This window comes from Crassostrea angulata, chromosome 7 (assembly GCF_025612915.1).
Source record: "Crassostrea angulata isolate pt1a10 chromosome 7, ASM2561291v2, whole genome shotgun sequence".
Lineage (NCBI taxonomy): Eukaryota > Metazoa > Mollusca > Bivalvia > Ostreida > Ostreidae > Magallana > Magallana angulata.
In genome coordinates, this window is record NC_069117.1 from 10,020,704 (window position 1) to 10,034,712 (window position 14,009).

The 14,009-nt window shown below is 39.5% G+C and overlaps 1 protein-coding gene across 4 annotated transcripts; it reads left to right on the forward strand.

The window, feature by feature from the left end:
* Nucleotides 1-1,100: 1,100 nt before the first annotated feature.
* On the forward strand, nucleotides 1,101-12,446 carry LOC128192852 (myosin heavy chain, striated muscle-like). Of its 4 annotated transcripts, none has more exons than XM_052865850.1 (27): nucleotides 1,101-1,425; nucleotides 1,544-1,687; nucleotides 1,978-2,162; nucleotides 2,313-2,430; nucleotides 2,728-2,820; nucleotides 3,443-3,506; nucleotides 3,608-3,706; nucleotides 3,894-3,997; nucleotides 4,662-4,794; nucleotides 4,900-5,168; nucleotides 5,313-5,483; nucleotides 5,572-5,946; nucleotides 6,082-6,287; nucleotides 6,402-6,659; nucleotides 6,776-7,597; nucleotides 7,740-7,974; nucleotides 8,066-8,232; nucleotides 8,387-8,465; nucleotides 9,083-9,328; nucleotides 9,438-9,634; nucleotides 9,734-9,866; nucleotides 9,958-10,608; nucleotides 10,712-10,972; nucleotides 11,081-11,320; nucleotides 11,424-11,624; nucleotides 11,734-11,901; nucleotides 12,108-12,446. In XM_052865850.1, the coding sequence occupies exons 1-27, from the start codon at nucleotides 1,228-1,230 to the stop codon at nucleotides 12,120-12,122; spliced, it is 5,832 nt and encodes a 1,943-aa protein (XP_052721810.1). In that variant the 5' UTR covers nucleotides 1,101-1,227; the 3' UTR covers nucleotides 12,123-12,446. The 4 variants fall into 4 exon arrangements, with proteins under 4 accessions (XP_052721810.1, XP_052721812.1, XP_052721811.1 ...); XM_052865852.1 differs by lacking the exon at nucleotides 8,387-8,465 and adding an exon at nucleotides 8,716-8,794; XM_052865851.1 differs by lacking the exon at nucleotides 3,894-3,997 and adding an exon at nucleotides 4,393-4,496.
* The last annotated feature ends 1,563 nt before the right edge of the window (nucleotides 12,447-14,009 follow it).

Below are 14,009 nucleotides of genomic sequence, written 5' to 3' on the forward strand. Positions count from 1 at the left end.
AAAAATAATTCTCTTTAGGAAATATGAATAACGTGGTTACATTCATAGCTTAAAGAAACTGATAGGTACATGTATATACTTAGTATATTTTTTATGATTAATTTTTTGCAAAAATTTATATAGATAAGAATGATAATAAAATAACCCCCAAACCTTTAGAATTTTTTATTGTAATCTTGAGATTAGGGAGAGAACAAAAACTAGGGCGTGTCTGATGTTCGTTTCTATTTTATTCTAACAAAATAAAATACTGTTTCAATAATAGAGAATTTTTCAAGACCTATCGAGATGGATGCATCAATATTCTTTGAATTTTTTTTTTTTAAATCTAAGGTGGTATGGTAGTATGGGGCACTTTGGCGTATTAATGTGGATGAAAGTAAACCATTTTCAAAACATAATAATGTAACTGTTCTAAAAAAAAATCTAAATTCATATGTTTTGTCGTATAGGTAAAATATATTTTTATAAGATTTCGCATAGAGATAAAAAAAAATGTAGATATCTCTAACGGACTCGAACTCACGGCCTTCAGATCACAAGTCAGTGCTTGAACAAACTGAGAAAAGTAGTCTGACAAAGAGGTTGCCGAATCAAAGATAAAATAAAGATTTATTGAATAATTCGAAAGAGAAGTACGTCACAAAGTGTGGTTAACCATCCCTCTCATCGGCCCCCCTCATCAACAATAAAGTAATGCAACAGAAATCCCACAGATCGAGGCAAACTATTACTATTACAAGTCTTCATCGCTTCTCATAGCAGATGTTACCCCCTCACCCCCCCAACCCCCCCCCCCCCACCTCCATAAATATGCCCTATATCGTGCTCGGTCTCCCCTAATCAGTTGTTGTTTCTCGGGGCGCTGGAATATAGAGGTGAAGCGTGAAGCGATAGACTTGAATTTACAGTTGGGTGGAGAAATGTGTTGTCAACTTCCCAATAATTTCTTAAAGCCAACCATTTCCTATTACCTTGATTTTTTTATTTCACGTTTGCTTTGCAACTAAACCATGCAATGTTACTCTATTATTTTGAGCATTCATGTTTTTGTTTTACGAAACCGCTTTAAAATGATATAACCTTCATTTGACTTGCAGGCTGTTCGGCATCCAGTGGTTTGTGTTTGAGGCGTCCGGCAAACCAGACATACTCCATCTTTTCGCCAGATTTCGGCCAAACTTGAGTTACACATACGTTGGAGCTTGTTCTGCAATTTAAGCAAACATGGCGGCTTTCGACCCTAACGATCCCGATATGAAGTACCTGGCCGTGGACAGGAAGGCCCTGATGAAGGAGCAGACTGTCCCCTTTGACGGCAAGAAGATGTGCTGGGTCCCCGACGAGAAGGAAGGATTCCTGGCTGCTGAAATCCAGTCAACCAAGGGAGACGAAATCACTGTCAAAACCATTGAAGGCAATGAGGTAAACAGTCACCCTAGAACTAAATATCATGTTAATATCAAAATTTGAATTTTATATGTGCAAAAGAACGTCAAAGCTCCTTTATCTGCAAGATATATGGTTCATTCTGTATTCTTAGAACCGCACAGTGAAGAAAGATGACATCCAGCAAATGAACCCTCCAAAATACGAGAAAATTGATGACATGGCCAACATGACTTACCTGAATGAGGCTTCTGTGTTGCACAACTTGAGGTCCCGTTACAAGTCTATGTTGATCTACGTAAGTATTACAGTAAAACCAGGTTATAAAGAACACGCGTATATCGAATTCATTTTCATTGTCGAAGTCAGTTTTCTTTATCTTAAAACATTTCTCTCGGATATAACGAATCAAAATCAGTCGATTTTAATACTTTGCCATAAGCGTATTTTATTGTAAATCCAATATTTAAAGCCTAAAAATCAAGGATTGTTAATGGCTATTCCGTAACAAAAACGTACCAAGCCCGTATAACTGTTTAGAGTCATGAAGATTGCCAGAAAATTAATCTCTCTCTCTTTCTTCTACAGACCTACTCCGGTCTTTTCTGTGTGGCTGTCAACCCATACAAACGCCTCCCCATCTACGGCCAGGCTCTTGTTGACAAGTACCGTGGCAAGAGGAAGACCGAAATGCCTCCTCATTTGTACGCCGTGGCCGACAACGCTTATCAGTTCATGGTGCAGGATCGCGAGAACCAGTCCATGTTGATTACGTAAGTAATCACTGTATTCTAGAAATGAATTAACCCTATCTTTTCTTTAAGCAATGACAGCAATATTAATTTCATTGATTAAAAAAAAACTACAAAGGAAAAATCTTCCCTGTTCATTGGAAGAGTTATTGAGATCAATGTCGTTTTCAGTGGTGAGTCTGGAGCCGGTAAGACTGAGAACACTAAGAAGGTCATCCAGTATTTCGCCCTTGTGGCCGCTGGACAGCAAAAGAAGGATGAAGAGGAAAAACCAAAAGAGGAAAAGAAGGTAATCTATCAGTGTCTTACTTCATTTTTCTATGAAATAAATATTTCATTACATAATATGAAAAATAACTCTTGGCGTTTTATTTATCAGAATTGTCGTTCTTGTTATCTAATTATCTTTTTTTTCTCTTTTCTCCTTTACTTCTCCTTAACTCTTCATTACTTTCCAAACCTCTGCTCCTTACTTATCTCAACCCATTTTGCCTCTGTTCATACAAAAACAATTACCAACTTCCCTCTTCACTCCGTCCCTTCTTCCGCTTCCCTTTTCACTTGACCTATATCCAAAACTAAACAGGGAAGCTTGGAGGACCAGATCGTGCAGGCTAACCCCGTACTTGAGGCCTACGGAAACGCTAAGACAGTCCGTAACAACAACTCCTCCCGCTTCGTAAGTATCCAACAAATGAAAAAACCCAAAACCTTGTTTGTGGTGCAATCCATTCCAAAAAAAAAAAAAAAAAACCCGGGACTTACATGTCCTATCAACCTTCACGATCATTTGACTTTCAGGTCTCTCAATAATTCCGTTGCATGTTACGAGAATTCCTTTGCCCATCGGACCCTCGCCGACAAAACACCTCTCACAAACCATCCTAAAATATTGAATTCTTTTACAATATCCCCTGACCATATTAAACTGTTTTACACTTATTGATTTATTTTCCGTTTTGAAGTGAGATAACACTGCATGCATTGTTGGGTTAGAATAATGAGGACAACATTTTGATCCACCGGTGTGTTTTAACACTTTTCCTCCTCTCCGTCCTCACTAGGATTATCTGGATCCTCAGATATCCGATCACATTTCCTCAGCCGCTCCTCCTACCTCATTCCCTCCTGATTATTCCTCCTTATCAATTTTGAGGACACAAGTCGTCATTTGTAAGTAAAGATTTTGTTTGAATCGAATTTATCGGGAAAGAAAGTATAATCGTATTGGTAATGCATATTTAACTTTTAAAATGAAAATAAGAAATGCAAGTATAACTTACCGTTTTTAATTCACACAGGGAAAATTCGTCCGTATTCACTTCGGCCCAACTGGAAAAATTGCAGGAGCCGATATTGAAACCTGTAAGTTGATCAAATGACAATTTGAATAGTAAACACAATATATAATATTATTGTAACTAAAATGTCTTTCCATCTTTACTTAATTTACTGTTTTTTTACAGACCTGCTTGAGAAATCTCGTGTGACTTACCAACAGACTGTAGAGAGAAACTACCACATCTTCTACCAGCTGTTGTCTAACGCCATTCCAGAACTCAACGGTATATTACCATCTAAACCTGTTTCAACGAGATTATGAATTACATATTTATTTGAAATCAACAAAGGATTACAATTATAGTAAACATAATTCAATGTTTAGTGTTTCCCCTGTGCTCGTCATTTTTTGTGTCCATGAATTGTAAAAATGTTGAAGTCAAATGACACGTAACGACGATTTGTTTACAGAGGTTCTGCTGGTCTCCCCCGACCCCGGTCTTTACAGCTTCATTAACCAGGGAGCTCTCACTGTTGACGGCATTGATGACGTAGAGGAAATGAAAATGACCGACGTATGTTGTATTAAACGGGGCATTACACAGTCAACAAACCTCCCCATAAACCCCTTTTTTCTTTCAGCGGAATACCTTTTCCCTCATCCAATACCCTTCGATGAAATTCATTACCAATATACTAAAAAAAAACACTACGGATTCCACGAATTCCCGGATTTTCTTTCAGAAGTTCCTCGATTTTCCTATCCCGACGAACCCTCTCTGACGTAGACGACCCATCCTAATCTCTTTTTCTTGCAGCTACATTCTCCAAAAGCCAGAAGTCCATTCCCCCTTTTTCAATTTAATAAACTAACCAACCATTTCTGTCGATTAGACACATTACCTATCCCTGATTCTACATTGTTCCCAGTTTCCTCTTCTCATCCTTGAACCCCACTTTACTCTTGTAGAAAAAATGTTGGTCTCCCCCGATCCCGCTCTTTATTCCTTCATCAACCAAGGTGCTTTGACTGCTGATGGTATTGATGATGTTGAGGAAATGAAAATCACTGATGTATGTATCGGATGACAAAAACTTATTTTTAAAAAATCCTCTAAAATCAAAACATTCACATGGAAACATATCAACATCCAAACAAGTGCAAAAAAAATAAGTAAAACCCCTATGTATGCCTGAAAAATTACCTTAATTATTAATACTGAAATTCATGTAATTCAGGAAGCTTTTGACGTCCTTGGCTTCACCAATGAGGAGAAAACTAGCATGTACAAATGTACCGCCTCCATCATGCATATGGGTGAAATGACCTTCAAACAGAAAGGTGAACAGGCTGAGGTGGACGGAACCGCTGGTAAGAATTTGTCATAAAGAAGTAAACAATCCTAACATGTATGTCTTTTTTTAACAAAAGTTCCGTTACAATAAGTCGCTGTATTTATCTTTTTATCTTTTACAGAGCCCGAAAAGGTTGCTTTCTTGTTGGGTATCAACGCTGGAGACTTCCTTAAATGCTTGCTCAAGCCTAAGGTCAAGGTCGGAACCGAGTTTGTCGTCAAGGGACAGAACAAAGAGCAGGTCATCAACTCCATCGGTGCCTTGGCTAAGTCTCTGTACGACCGTATGTTCAACTGGTTGGTAAAGAGAGTCAACAAGACTCTTGACACCAAGGCCAAGAGGAACTATTACATCGGTGTGTTGGATATCGCTGGTTTCGAAATTTTTGAGGTTGGTAATTTAAAGTATTAGCATATTCTTCAATTCTGACCTTAATATCAAGTAACATAACGATACAGCATGTACTAGTACGTGTATTTATTTGATAGTTCAAGGAGAACTTTCATTACTTAACATTGTGAATTTGTTTTATAGTTCAACAGCTTCGAGCAGCTGTGTATCAACTACACCAACGAGAGACTCCAGCAGTTCTTCAACCACCACATGTTTGTCCTCGAGCAGGAAGAATACAAGAAAGAAGGTATTCAGTGGGAGTTCATCGACTTCGGTATGGACTTGGCTGCCTGTATTGAGCTTATTGAAAAGGTATTGTATTCAGGTCCGTCATCTCCAAATTTTACGTGCTCTAAGATGAGGTCATACATAAACTAATATGTTGTTTACAATCTTTCAGCCCATGGGTATCTTGTCCATCCTTGAAGAGGAATGCATGTTCCCCAAGGCTGACGACAAGTCTTTCAAGGACAAACTGTACTCCAACCACATGGGCAAATCACCCAACTTTGGCAAACCAGGAAAGTCTCCCAGGCCCGGAATCCCAGCCCCTGACTTCTCTCTGGGTCATTACGCTGGCTCTGTGGGATACAACATCTCCAACTGGCTGGAGAAGAACAAGGATCCAATCAACGAGAACGTTGTGACTCTTCTGTCTGCTTCCAAGGAACACCTTGTAAAGGAACTCTTCCAGGCACCCCCCGTAGAAGAGGGTGGCGGCGGTAAGAAGAAGAAGAAGTCTTCTGCTTTCCAGACCATCTCTGCTGTTCACAGGGTAAGACCTATTCCCCTTAAAAAAGAAATATAAAAAACATAACAAAAAACAAAAGACATTATACAGATCTTAAAGTTATGTGTATTTTATGTATTGATATTATCAGCCGTAACCTTTTATATTGTTTTGTTTTAGGAATCCTTGAACAAACTGATGAAGAACTTGTACAGCACTCACCCTCATTTTGTGCGTTGTATCATTCCCAACGAAATGAAACAGTCCGGCATGATCGATGCCGCCCTGGTCCTGAACCAGCTCCAATGTAACGGTGTACTTGAGGGTATCAGAATTTGTCGTAAAGGATTCCCCAGCAGAGTCATCTACTCTGAATTCAAACAGAGGTAATAAAAATAAGATCAAACATTAATATATTCAATCATTATACAATAAATGAATCTATTTTTACAGTAAGCTGAGAATAGGTAAATTAAAACATTTTTTTTGCTTCATTTAAGATATTCCATCTTGGCTCCCAATGCTGTTCCACAAGGCTTCGTTGATGGCAAGGCCGTCTCTGAAAAGGTTCTGCTTGCTCTGCAACTCGACCCCGCAGAGTACCGTCTTGGTAACACCAAGGTCTTCTTCAAAGCCGGTGTACTCGGTATGCTTGAGGAAATGCGTGACGAACGCTTGTCCGCCATTATTTCTGGATTCCAGGCTCACATCAGAGGTTATCTGATGCGCAAACAGTACAAGAAGCTGCAGGACCAGAGGTTAACTATTTATTAGGAAATTCTAATAATTATATCATTAAGTTATATTCGTATATTTTATTTCTGCAGTGAAGTATGTTTAAACTTAAGACAAAATGTTGGGTTTCCTTTTTCAGAACTGCTCTTGCCATGATCCAGAGAAACATCCGTAAATGGCTCGTTTTGAGAAACTGGCAGTGGTGGAAACTGTACGCCAAGGTCAAGCCAATGTTGAACGTTGCCCGTGCTGAGGAAGAGATGAAGAAGAAATTGGAAGAAATGCACAAGATGGAAGAGGAACTTAAGAAAACCTCTGAAATCAAGAAGAAGCTCGAGGAACAGAACGTTGATTTGATGGAACAGAAGAACAGAATCTACATTGAACTCCAAGCCGAGCAGGACAGAATCGCTGAATTTGAGGAGCGACTTGAGAAATTCATTACAGACAAAGCTGAGATGGAGAGCCAGCTTAAGGAATACGAGGATCGTCTCCTTGATGAGGAAGACGCTGCCGCCGAGCTTGAGGGCATCAAAAAGAAGATGGAGGCTGAAAATGATGAGTTGAAGAAAGACATTGAGGATCTGGAGACCACCCTTGCCAAGGCTGAGCAAGAGAAACAAACCAAAGACAACCAGATTAAGACCCTCACCGATGAGATGCAGCAACAGGATGAACAGATTGCTAAGCTCAACAAAGACAAGAAGGCTATGGATGAGGCTCACAAGAAGACCCTCGCCGACCTGCAGGCCGAGGAAGACAAGTGCAATCACCTCAACAAACTCAAGCAGAAACTTGAACAGACTCTTGATGAGATGGAAGACAACTTGGAGCGCGAGAAGAAGATCCGTGGAGATGTTGAGAAGGCCAAGCGCAAGCTTGAGCAGGACCTTAAATCCACACAGGGTGCTGTTGAAGATCTTGAGCGTGTCAAGAGAGAGCTTGAGGAGGCAGGAAAGAAGTACGGTTTTTTTTTACATTTATGATAAATAAAGTGTATCTGTAGTAATGTTTCCTATTATTTATTGAATGAACTTAATAATCACTTTTTTCAAACCTTTCATTTCAAGTGCTTTCTTCATGCTCATTTGTTTCTATTATAGGAAGGACAACGAGATCAACAGCCTCAACTCTCGCATTGAGGATGAACAGGGCATCAACGCCGGTCTCCAGCGCAAGATCAAGGAGTTGAACGCCAGAATCGAGGAACTTGAAGAGGAACTCGAGGCTGAGCGTGCCGCCAGAGCCAAGGCCGAGAAACAGAGAATTGAGCTCGGACGTGAGCTGGACGAGTTGAGCGAGCGTCTGGATGAGGCTGGTGGTGCAACAGCAGCTCAGGTCAGTAGAAACATCAGACGTCTCGAAACATGGAGTTCGGTCTGCTAAAGGCACGCGTTTGTATTTTACACCATAACTTCTTCTCTTCCAGATCGACCTCAACAAAAAGAGAGAACAGGAATTGTTGAAACTGCGTCGCGACCTGGAGGAGCAGACTTTGGCTGGCGAGGCACAGGTCGCTGCTCTCCGCAAGAAGCAGCAGGATATGTCCAACGAGATGGCTGACCAAATCGACCAGCTCAACAAAGCCAAGGCTAAGTATGGAAACATATCAGTATTTCAGTTATCTGCGTTATCGATAATAACTTAACAATATTATTTCAAGTAATTATTAAATAATATCGGGTAAAAGATAAAGGAAATATACTTGTATAATTGTGTGCAATGGAACTAAATGAACAACCTATTACAGACTGGAGAAGGATAAGAAAGATTTGAAACGTGAGCTTGATGACATGCAAAGTCAGCTCCAACATGTCATTAAGCAGAAGGTAATAGCAGAATGACTATTTCATAGTCTAGTCATTCTTCAAGCCGTCTGCTCCCTCACTTTAACACTGGGACTCGGTGCCCGAGCATGGGAACACCTCACTCTTTTATTTAAAAAAAAAACCACAGAACAAAAACACAACCATTCGCCACCAATATCACGACCCCCTCTCTACCTAACAAACTCTAGCCATCATAAAAACATTTGTACACCCCCACTTATTTCCTTACCTTCTTTCTCTTTCCGTCTAGAGCTCTAAAAGACGCCGCACAAATGAAGGTAGAGCTTGACGACCTTCATGCACAGATTTCTATTGTCAACAAAAATAAGGTACACAGAATGAACTCTTTTTATTATTTTCTGCTGTTTTAAATTTTCTTTTCATTATTTTATCATTTTTGTCATTTTTGCAATGATAAATAACTGCACATTTTTCTTCCTTATCACTAATCTTCTGTTAAATCTTCATAAGAATAACAATAATTTTAATTTATGTGTTAACGGTTCATGGTATTCTATTTTTGAAAAAAAAGTCATAAAATATTCAACGATAGTTTTCGGTTCAATTTTGTACGAAAGTTTGTCATCTTATAAATGAAAGATTGCCCAAATTTGCAGCAATCTGCCGAGAAGGTATCCAAACAGCTTGAAAGCCAACTTTCCGAGGCCAACTCAAGAATTGATGAAGCCAACAGAATCATCGCTGACCTCAATTCAGGCAAATCCAGGCTTCAAAGCGAGGCTGCCGATCTTACTCGCCAGTTGGAAGAGGCCGAGAGCCGTGTTGGTCAACTGACCAAGGAGAAATCTTCTCTTGCTTCTCAGCTGGATGAGGCTAAACGCTCAATTGAAGAGGAATCAAGAGTATGTTACATATTATTAATGATTCAAATTCTTTTTTTTTCCGGGTAATTTTTTTATTTACAGTGTTATACAGACATACTCTAAATGTTGATTTTTCGTCTTTAAATAGATCCGCCAGAAAATGCAGTCCGAAGTCCGAAATCTCACCGCCGACTTGGACTCTCTCCGCGAACAGTTCGAGGAAGAGCAAGAGTCCAAGGCTGAAGTCCAACGCCAGCTCAGCAAAGCCCACAACGAGGTTCAGATGTGGCGCTCCAAGTGCGAGAGCGGTGGTGGTGCCAGCGCCGAGGCTGTTGAGGAGTTGAGGTATGCCGACTCAACAAAACCTAAAACACCATACAATATAAATCAACGATACAAGTTTGAACAACAAGTAAAATGATTTATCTCTTATTTTTATCATAGACGCCGTATGCAGGCTAAACTGAATGAGGCCGAGCAGAATCTTGAGGCTGCTAATGCCAAGATCAGTCAACTCGAGAAGGTCAAACTCCGCATGGGACAGGAGATGGAAGACCTGGTTATTGAAGTTGAAAGAGTACGTTTTACTTTTAAAATTAAAATCTTGAACTGATCTTTAAAGCGTTTATTTTGCAAAACATTTAATCATTTGTTCGATTTACGTTTAGGCCAACTCCAATGCAAACAACTTGGAGAAGAAACAGAGAGCTTACGACAAGACCGTCCAGGAATGGCAGAGCAAGGTGAAGAGTCTGGAAATTGAGATTGACAACGCCCACAAAGAAACCCGCAGCTTCTCTGCTGAAACCTTCAGACTGAAGGCTCAGTTCGAGGAATCCGTCGACACCATTGAGTCCCTCAGACGCGAGAACAAGAATCTCGCCGACGAGATCCACGAACTCACCGACCAACTCAGTGAGGGCGGAAGAAGTGTGCACGAGGTCGAGAAGGCCAAGCGCCGTCTTGAGATGGAAAAAGAGGAGCTCCAGGCTGCTCTGGAAGAGGCTGAAAGCTCTCTTGAGCAGGAGGAAGCTAAAGTCATGCGTGCTCAACTTGAGATCGCCACTGTCAGAACCGAGATTGACAGACGTCTCCAAGAGAAAGAAGAGGAATTCGACAACACCAGACGCAACCACCAGCGTGCCCTTGATTCCATGCAAGCTAGTCTGGAGGCTGAGGCCAAGGGTAAGGCTGAGGCCATGAGGATCAGGAAGAAGCTGGAGCAAGACATTAACGAATTGGAGGTCGCCCTTGATGCCGCCAACCGCGCCAAGGCTGATCTGGAGAAGAACGTCAAACGCTACCAGCAGCAGATCAGAGTACGTGTTCATCCTACCTGTATCTTATTCAGTTGAATTATTTTTAATAAAAAATACTTCTTATGAGTGATATGAATTAATTATACTTGATTTATTTCTTTAGGAAATGCAAGTCTCCATTGAAGATGAGCAGCGTTCCCATAGCGAAGCACGTGAAGCCTACGCCATGTCTGAGCGCCGCTGCATGATTCTGCAGGGTGAGGTAGAGGAGATGCGTTCCTCTATTGAATCCGCTGAAAGAGCAAGAAAATCCGCTGAGACTGAGCTGCACGAGGCTAATGACCGTGTCAATGAGCTCGCTGCTCAGGTCACCTCCCTGCAGGCACAGAAGAGAAAGCTGGAGGGAGACGTCCAGGCAATGCAGGTAAGCTACGTTTTCTGAAAAACATACTTTGACCTAAATTTTACCATCTTAAGCGTCATAGCTTGAATTCGATCATGACAAAACTTATACATAAATTTATATTTGCAGACCGATCTTGAGGAGATGAACAATGAAATCAGAGCTGCTGATGACAAGGCCAAGAAAGCAATGGCCGAGGCCGGCCATCTTGCTGAGGAACTCCGCGCCGAGCAGGAACACAGCAACCAAATCGAGAAATTCCGCAAGGGACTCGAACACCAAATCAAGGAACTCCAGGTCCGCTTGGACGAGGCCGAGGCATCCGCCCTCAAGGGAGGCAAGAAGATGATTGCCAAGCTCGAGAACAGAGTAAGATCATCTTCAATAAAAAAAAACAGGCGTGATTTAAGTCTTAATTTATGCATTATACTGGTATTCTAAGTAAGCAATATTTATACTATTCTTACTTCAGGTGAGAGAACTCGAGAGCGAGTTGGACAGCGAACAGCGCCGTCACGCTGAGACCCAGAAGAACGCTCGCAAGGCCGACCGCCGCCTCAAAGAACTTGCCTTCCAGGCTGATGAGGACAAAAAGAACCAGGAACGCCTCCAGGAGCTCATTGAGAAACTGCAGTCAAAGGTCCTCACCTACAAGCGCCAAGTGGAGGAAGCCGTGAGTATTTCATTTCACAAAACTTTGATAGACACCAAAATATCTAAAATAATCTACAGACTTTCTGTTATATTATCGTGATCTTTATATTCATCACTGGTGTTTGTAGGAGGAAATTGCCGCCGTCAACCTGGCTAAATACCGCAAGGTACAGCACGAGCTTGAAGACGCCGAGGAGCGCGCCGACAGCGCCGAGACCTCCATGTCCAAACTGCGCGCCAAGAGCCGCAGCTCCACCTCTGTACAGAGGACCACCACCGTTTCCTCCAAATCCATGGTCAGTAATCTAAATCTATCAGTTCGTTTAACTTTATTTTTTCCTTTAAATCCACCATTAGTATCCTTGAAAACGGAATATATCTATCGCTATTTGTTCACTACTTGGAATTGAAAAAAAATCAAGCACATGAATTGTGCAAAAATAAAATCCCTTTTTATATGTATATGAAAATTCTTATTTGTCTATTTTTTCTTCTTTTACAGTCCAGAATCGAATAAACGAATCTCGGACCATAGGAAAGGACTCTCAATGAAAGCCCCTTACCAAACACCCGTTCAACGAGGAACAATCGGAAGGCGTAACATCTCTCTCCTTCTTCTGTCGCAAACATGCTCCGCAAGGAGCCGTGAAATTCGTCCAACAGCGAATTGATGTGTTGTTTGTGATTTAGACAATTAACTATTTATTGTGTGTTATTTATTGACTGATTGTTCCGTCTTTGGACAACGATCATCAAAACGGAATAGCAGCCAATCAGATGCGGCTGTTCTGTTTTGTGATACTTACAGTAAATAAATTATTGTATTGTATCTGCAATCAAATGTCTTTGTTTTATTTTTGATTTACCGAAGAGGTCTAGGTTGAATGGAAGTTATTGACCATAATAAACTATAGATCCATATTTTGAAAATCTCAGCTAAAATTGTGACATACATTGTACATGAATGCTGAGTATTATAAAATGGATATACGTTCACATTGAATATTTTTATATTAATACAATAATACATTCCCCACAAAAACTTAATTCTCTGACAGCACAATAAGCAAACCTGAAATATGAGTAGCAAGAGGGACATCTTTATGCATCATGCTCGAAGCATCGCTTTGTATAGTAATGGAAAAAGGGTCAGACATCTACGAATCTATTATTCTCATTGATACCCTTCAATATCATTTCTGTCACAGTTATAGAAAAGTGAAAAAGACAATTTTTATTGCAAATATGACTTTCACATGTTTTATTTGAGTAAAAGGTATATCTAATCGGAAAAAAAAACAAATGGTGGCCAGTTTATCCATGATTGGTAAAGCAAAACTTTCTCATTCATTTTTCTTTAAGCGTAAATCTTCTTCATAAGTATCAGATGTTAATATATATCTTTTAACTACATAATATTTTCAATAATATCTCCCATCCAAATTGCACACATACATGTTTAGAGCGTAGGCCAAAAGGCTGCAGTATTTCCGTGAGGTTTCCTGTGATCAAACTATTTCTACTTTAGAGCTAAGAAAGAAATAATAACAATTATAGGGCAATCCAATGGACAATCTGCTTATTTTAACAACTATTTTATGACACTGCCATTTCAGACTAAACAGAAAATAACGTATAAAATTGTATGACTTTTATATAACATGTTATCTTTAATGAATTTGCTCTCAAAATAAAAAATATCTAAATTTTAGTTTGGGGTAACTAAAAATATTCATTTTTTAAGCTGAAATCTTAAAGTTATTTTTGATTAATTGATTTTCTCTGATGATCATGTAAGAATTGTATCTGAATTCTACGAGGTTGGCAAATTAAGCGCATATTTAAGTGGAACTAAAAAAATTGTTGACCTTTTCTAAAAATGTTGGTAAACCTAGCTTCTTCGATTTGCAACTAATGACAGGACATTCATAGGTTTTCTTTTTTGTACTCCAGATGAATGATTTTCTTACCCGAATTTTGTTCTTCAATCAGCAATTGTTGACTTGCAAAGCAAAAAATTAAATTAATCAAAGATGGTTTTAAACATGCAGTTCAGACTTCAGCTACTATTAATGCTTTCGATAACATACTAGTTTAACTCTGATATCCACTATTTTTTCTTTATAATTTATTTTATAAATGCAAACTATAATTTCTTGCTAGAAGCAAAAAAGATTTTTTATTACTAACGGGGTTAGTAACAACAAAATTAAATAATACTCTTCAACAAGTCTACACTATATTTAAAATTCTTAAAAAAGAAAAATAAAACAAGAAATTTCTTTTATTTTAAGCCCAAAAATTAAAATGAAATTTAAATGATTACCTAAAACATTGAATTTTAACACCTTGACTGCTATCATCGCTGTTGCCTGTCATATTTCCAAATATACGTGTAGTTTTG

Excerpts from the sequence above, each read along its gene's own strand:
- LOC128192852 (XM_052865850.1), top strand. The coding sequence starts at position 1,228 with ATGGCGGCTTTCGACCCTAACGATCCCGATATGAAGTACCTGGCCGTG. Across the intron at positions 3,707-3,893 it reads CGCCATTCCAGAACTCAACG|AGGTTCTGCTGGTCTCCCCC; the intron begins GTATATTACCAT and ends ATTTGTTTACAG. Across the intron at positions 5,169-5,312 it reads CTGGTTTCGAAATTTTTGAG|TTCAACAGCTTCGAGCAGCT; the intron begins GTTGGTAATTTA and ends TTTGTTTTATAG.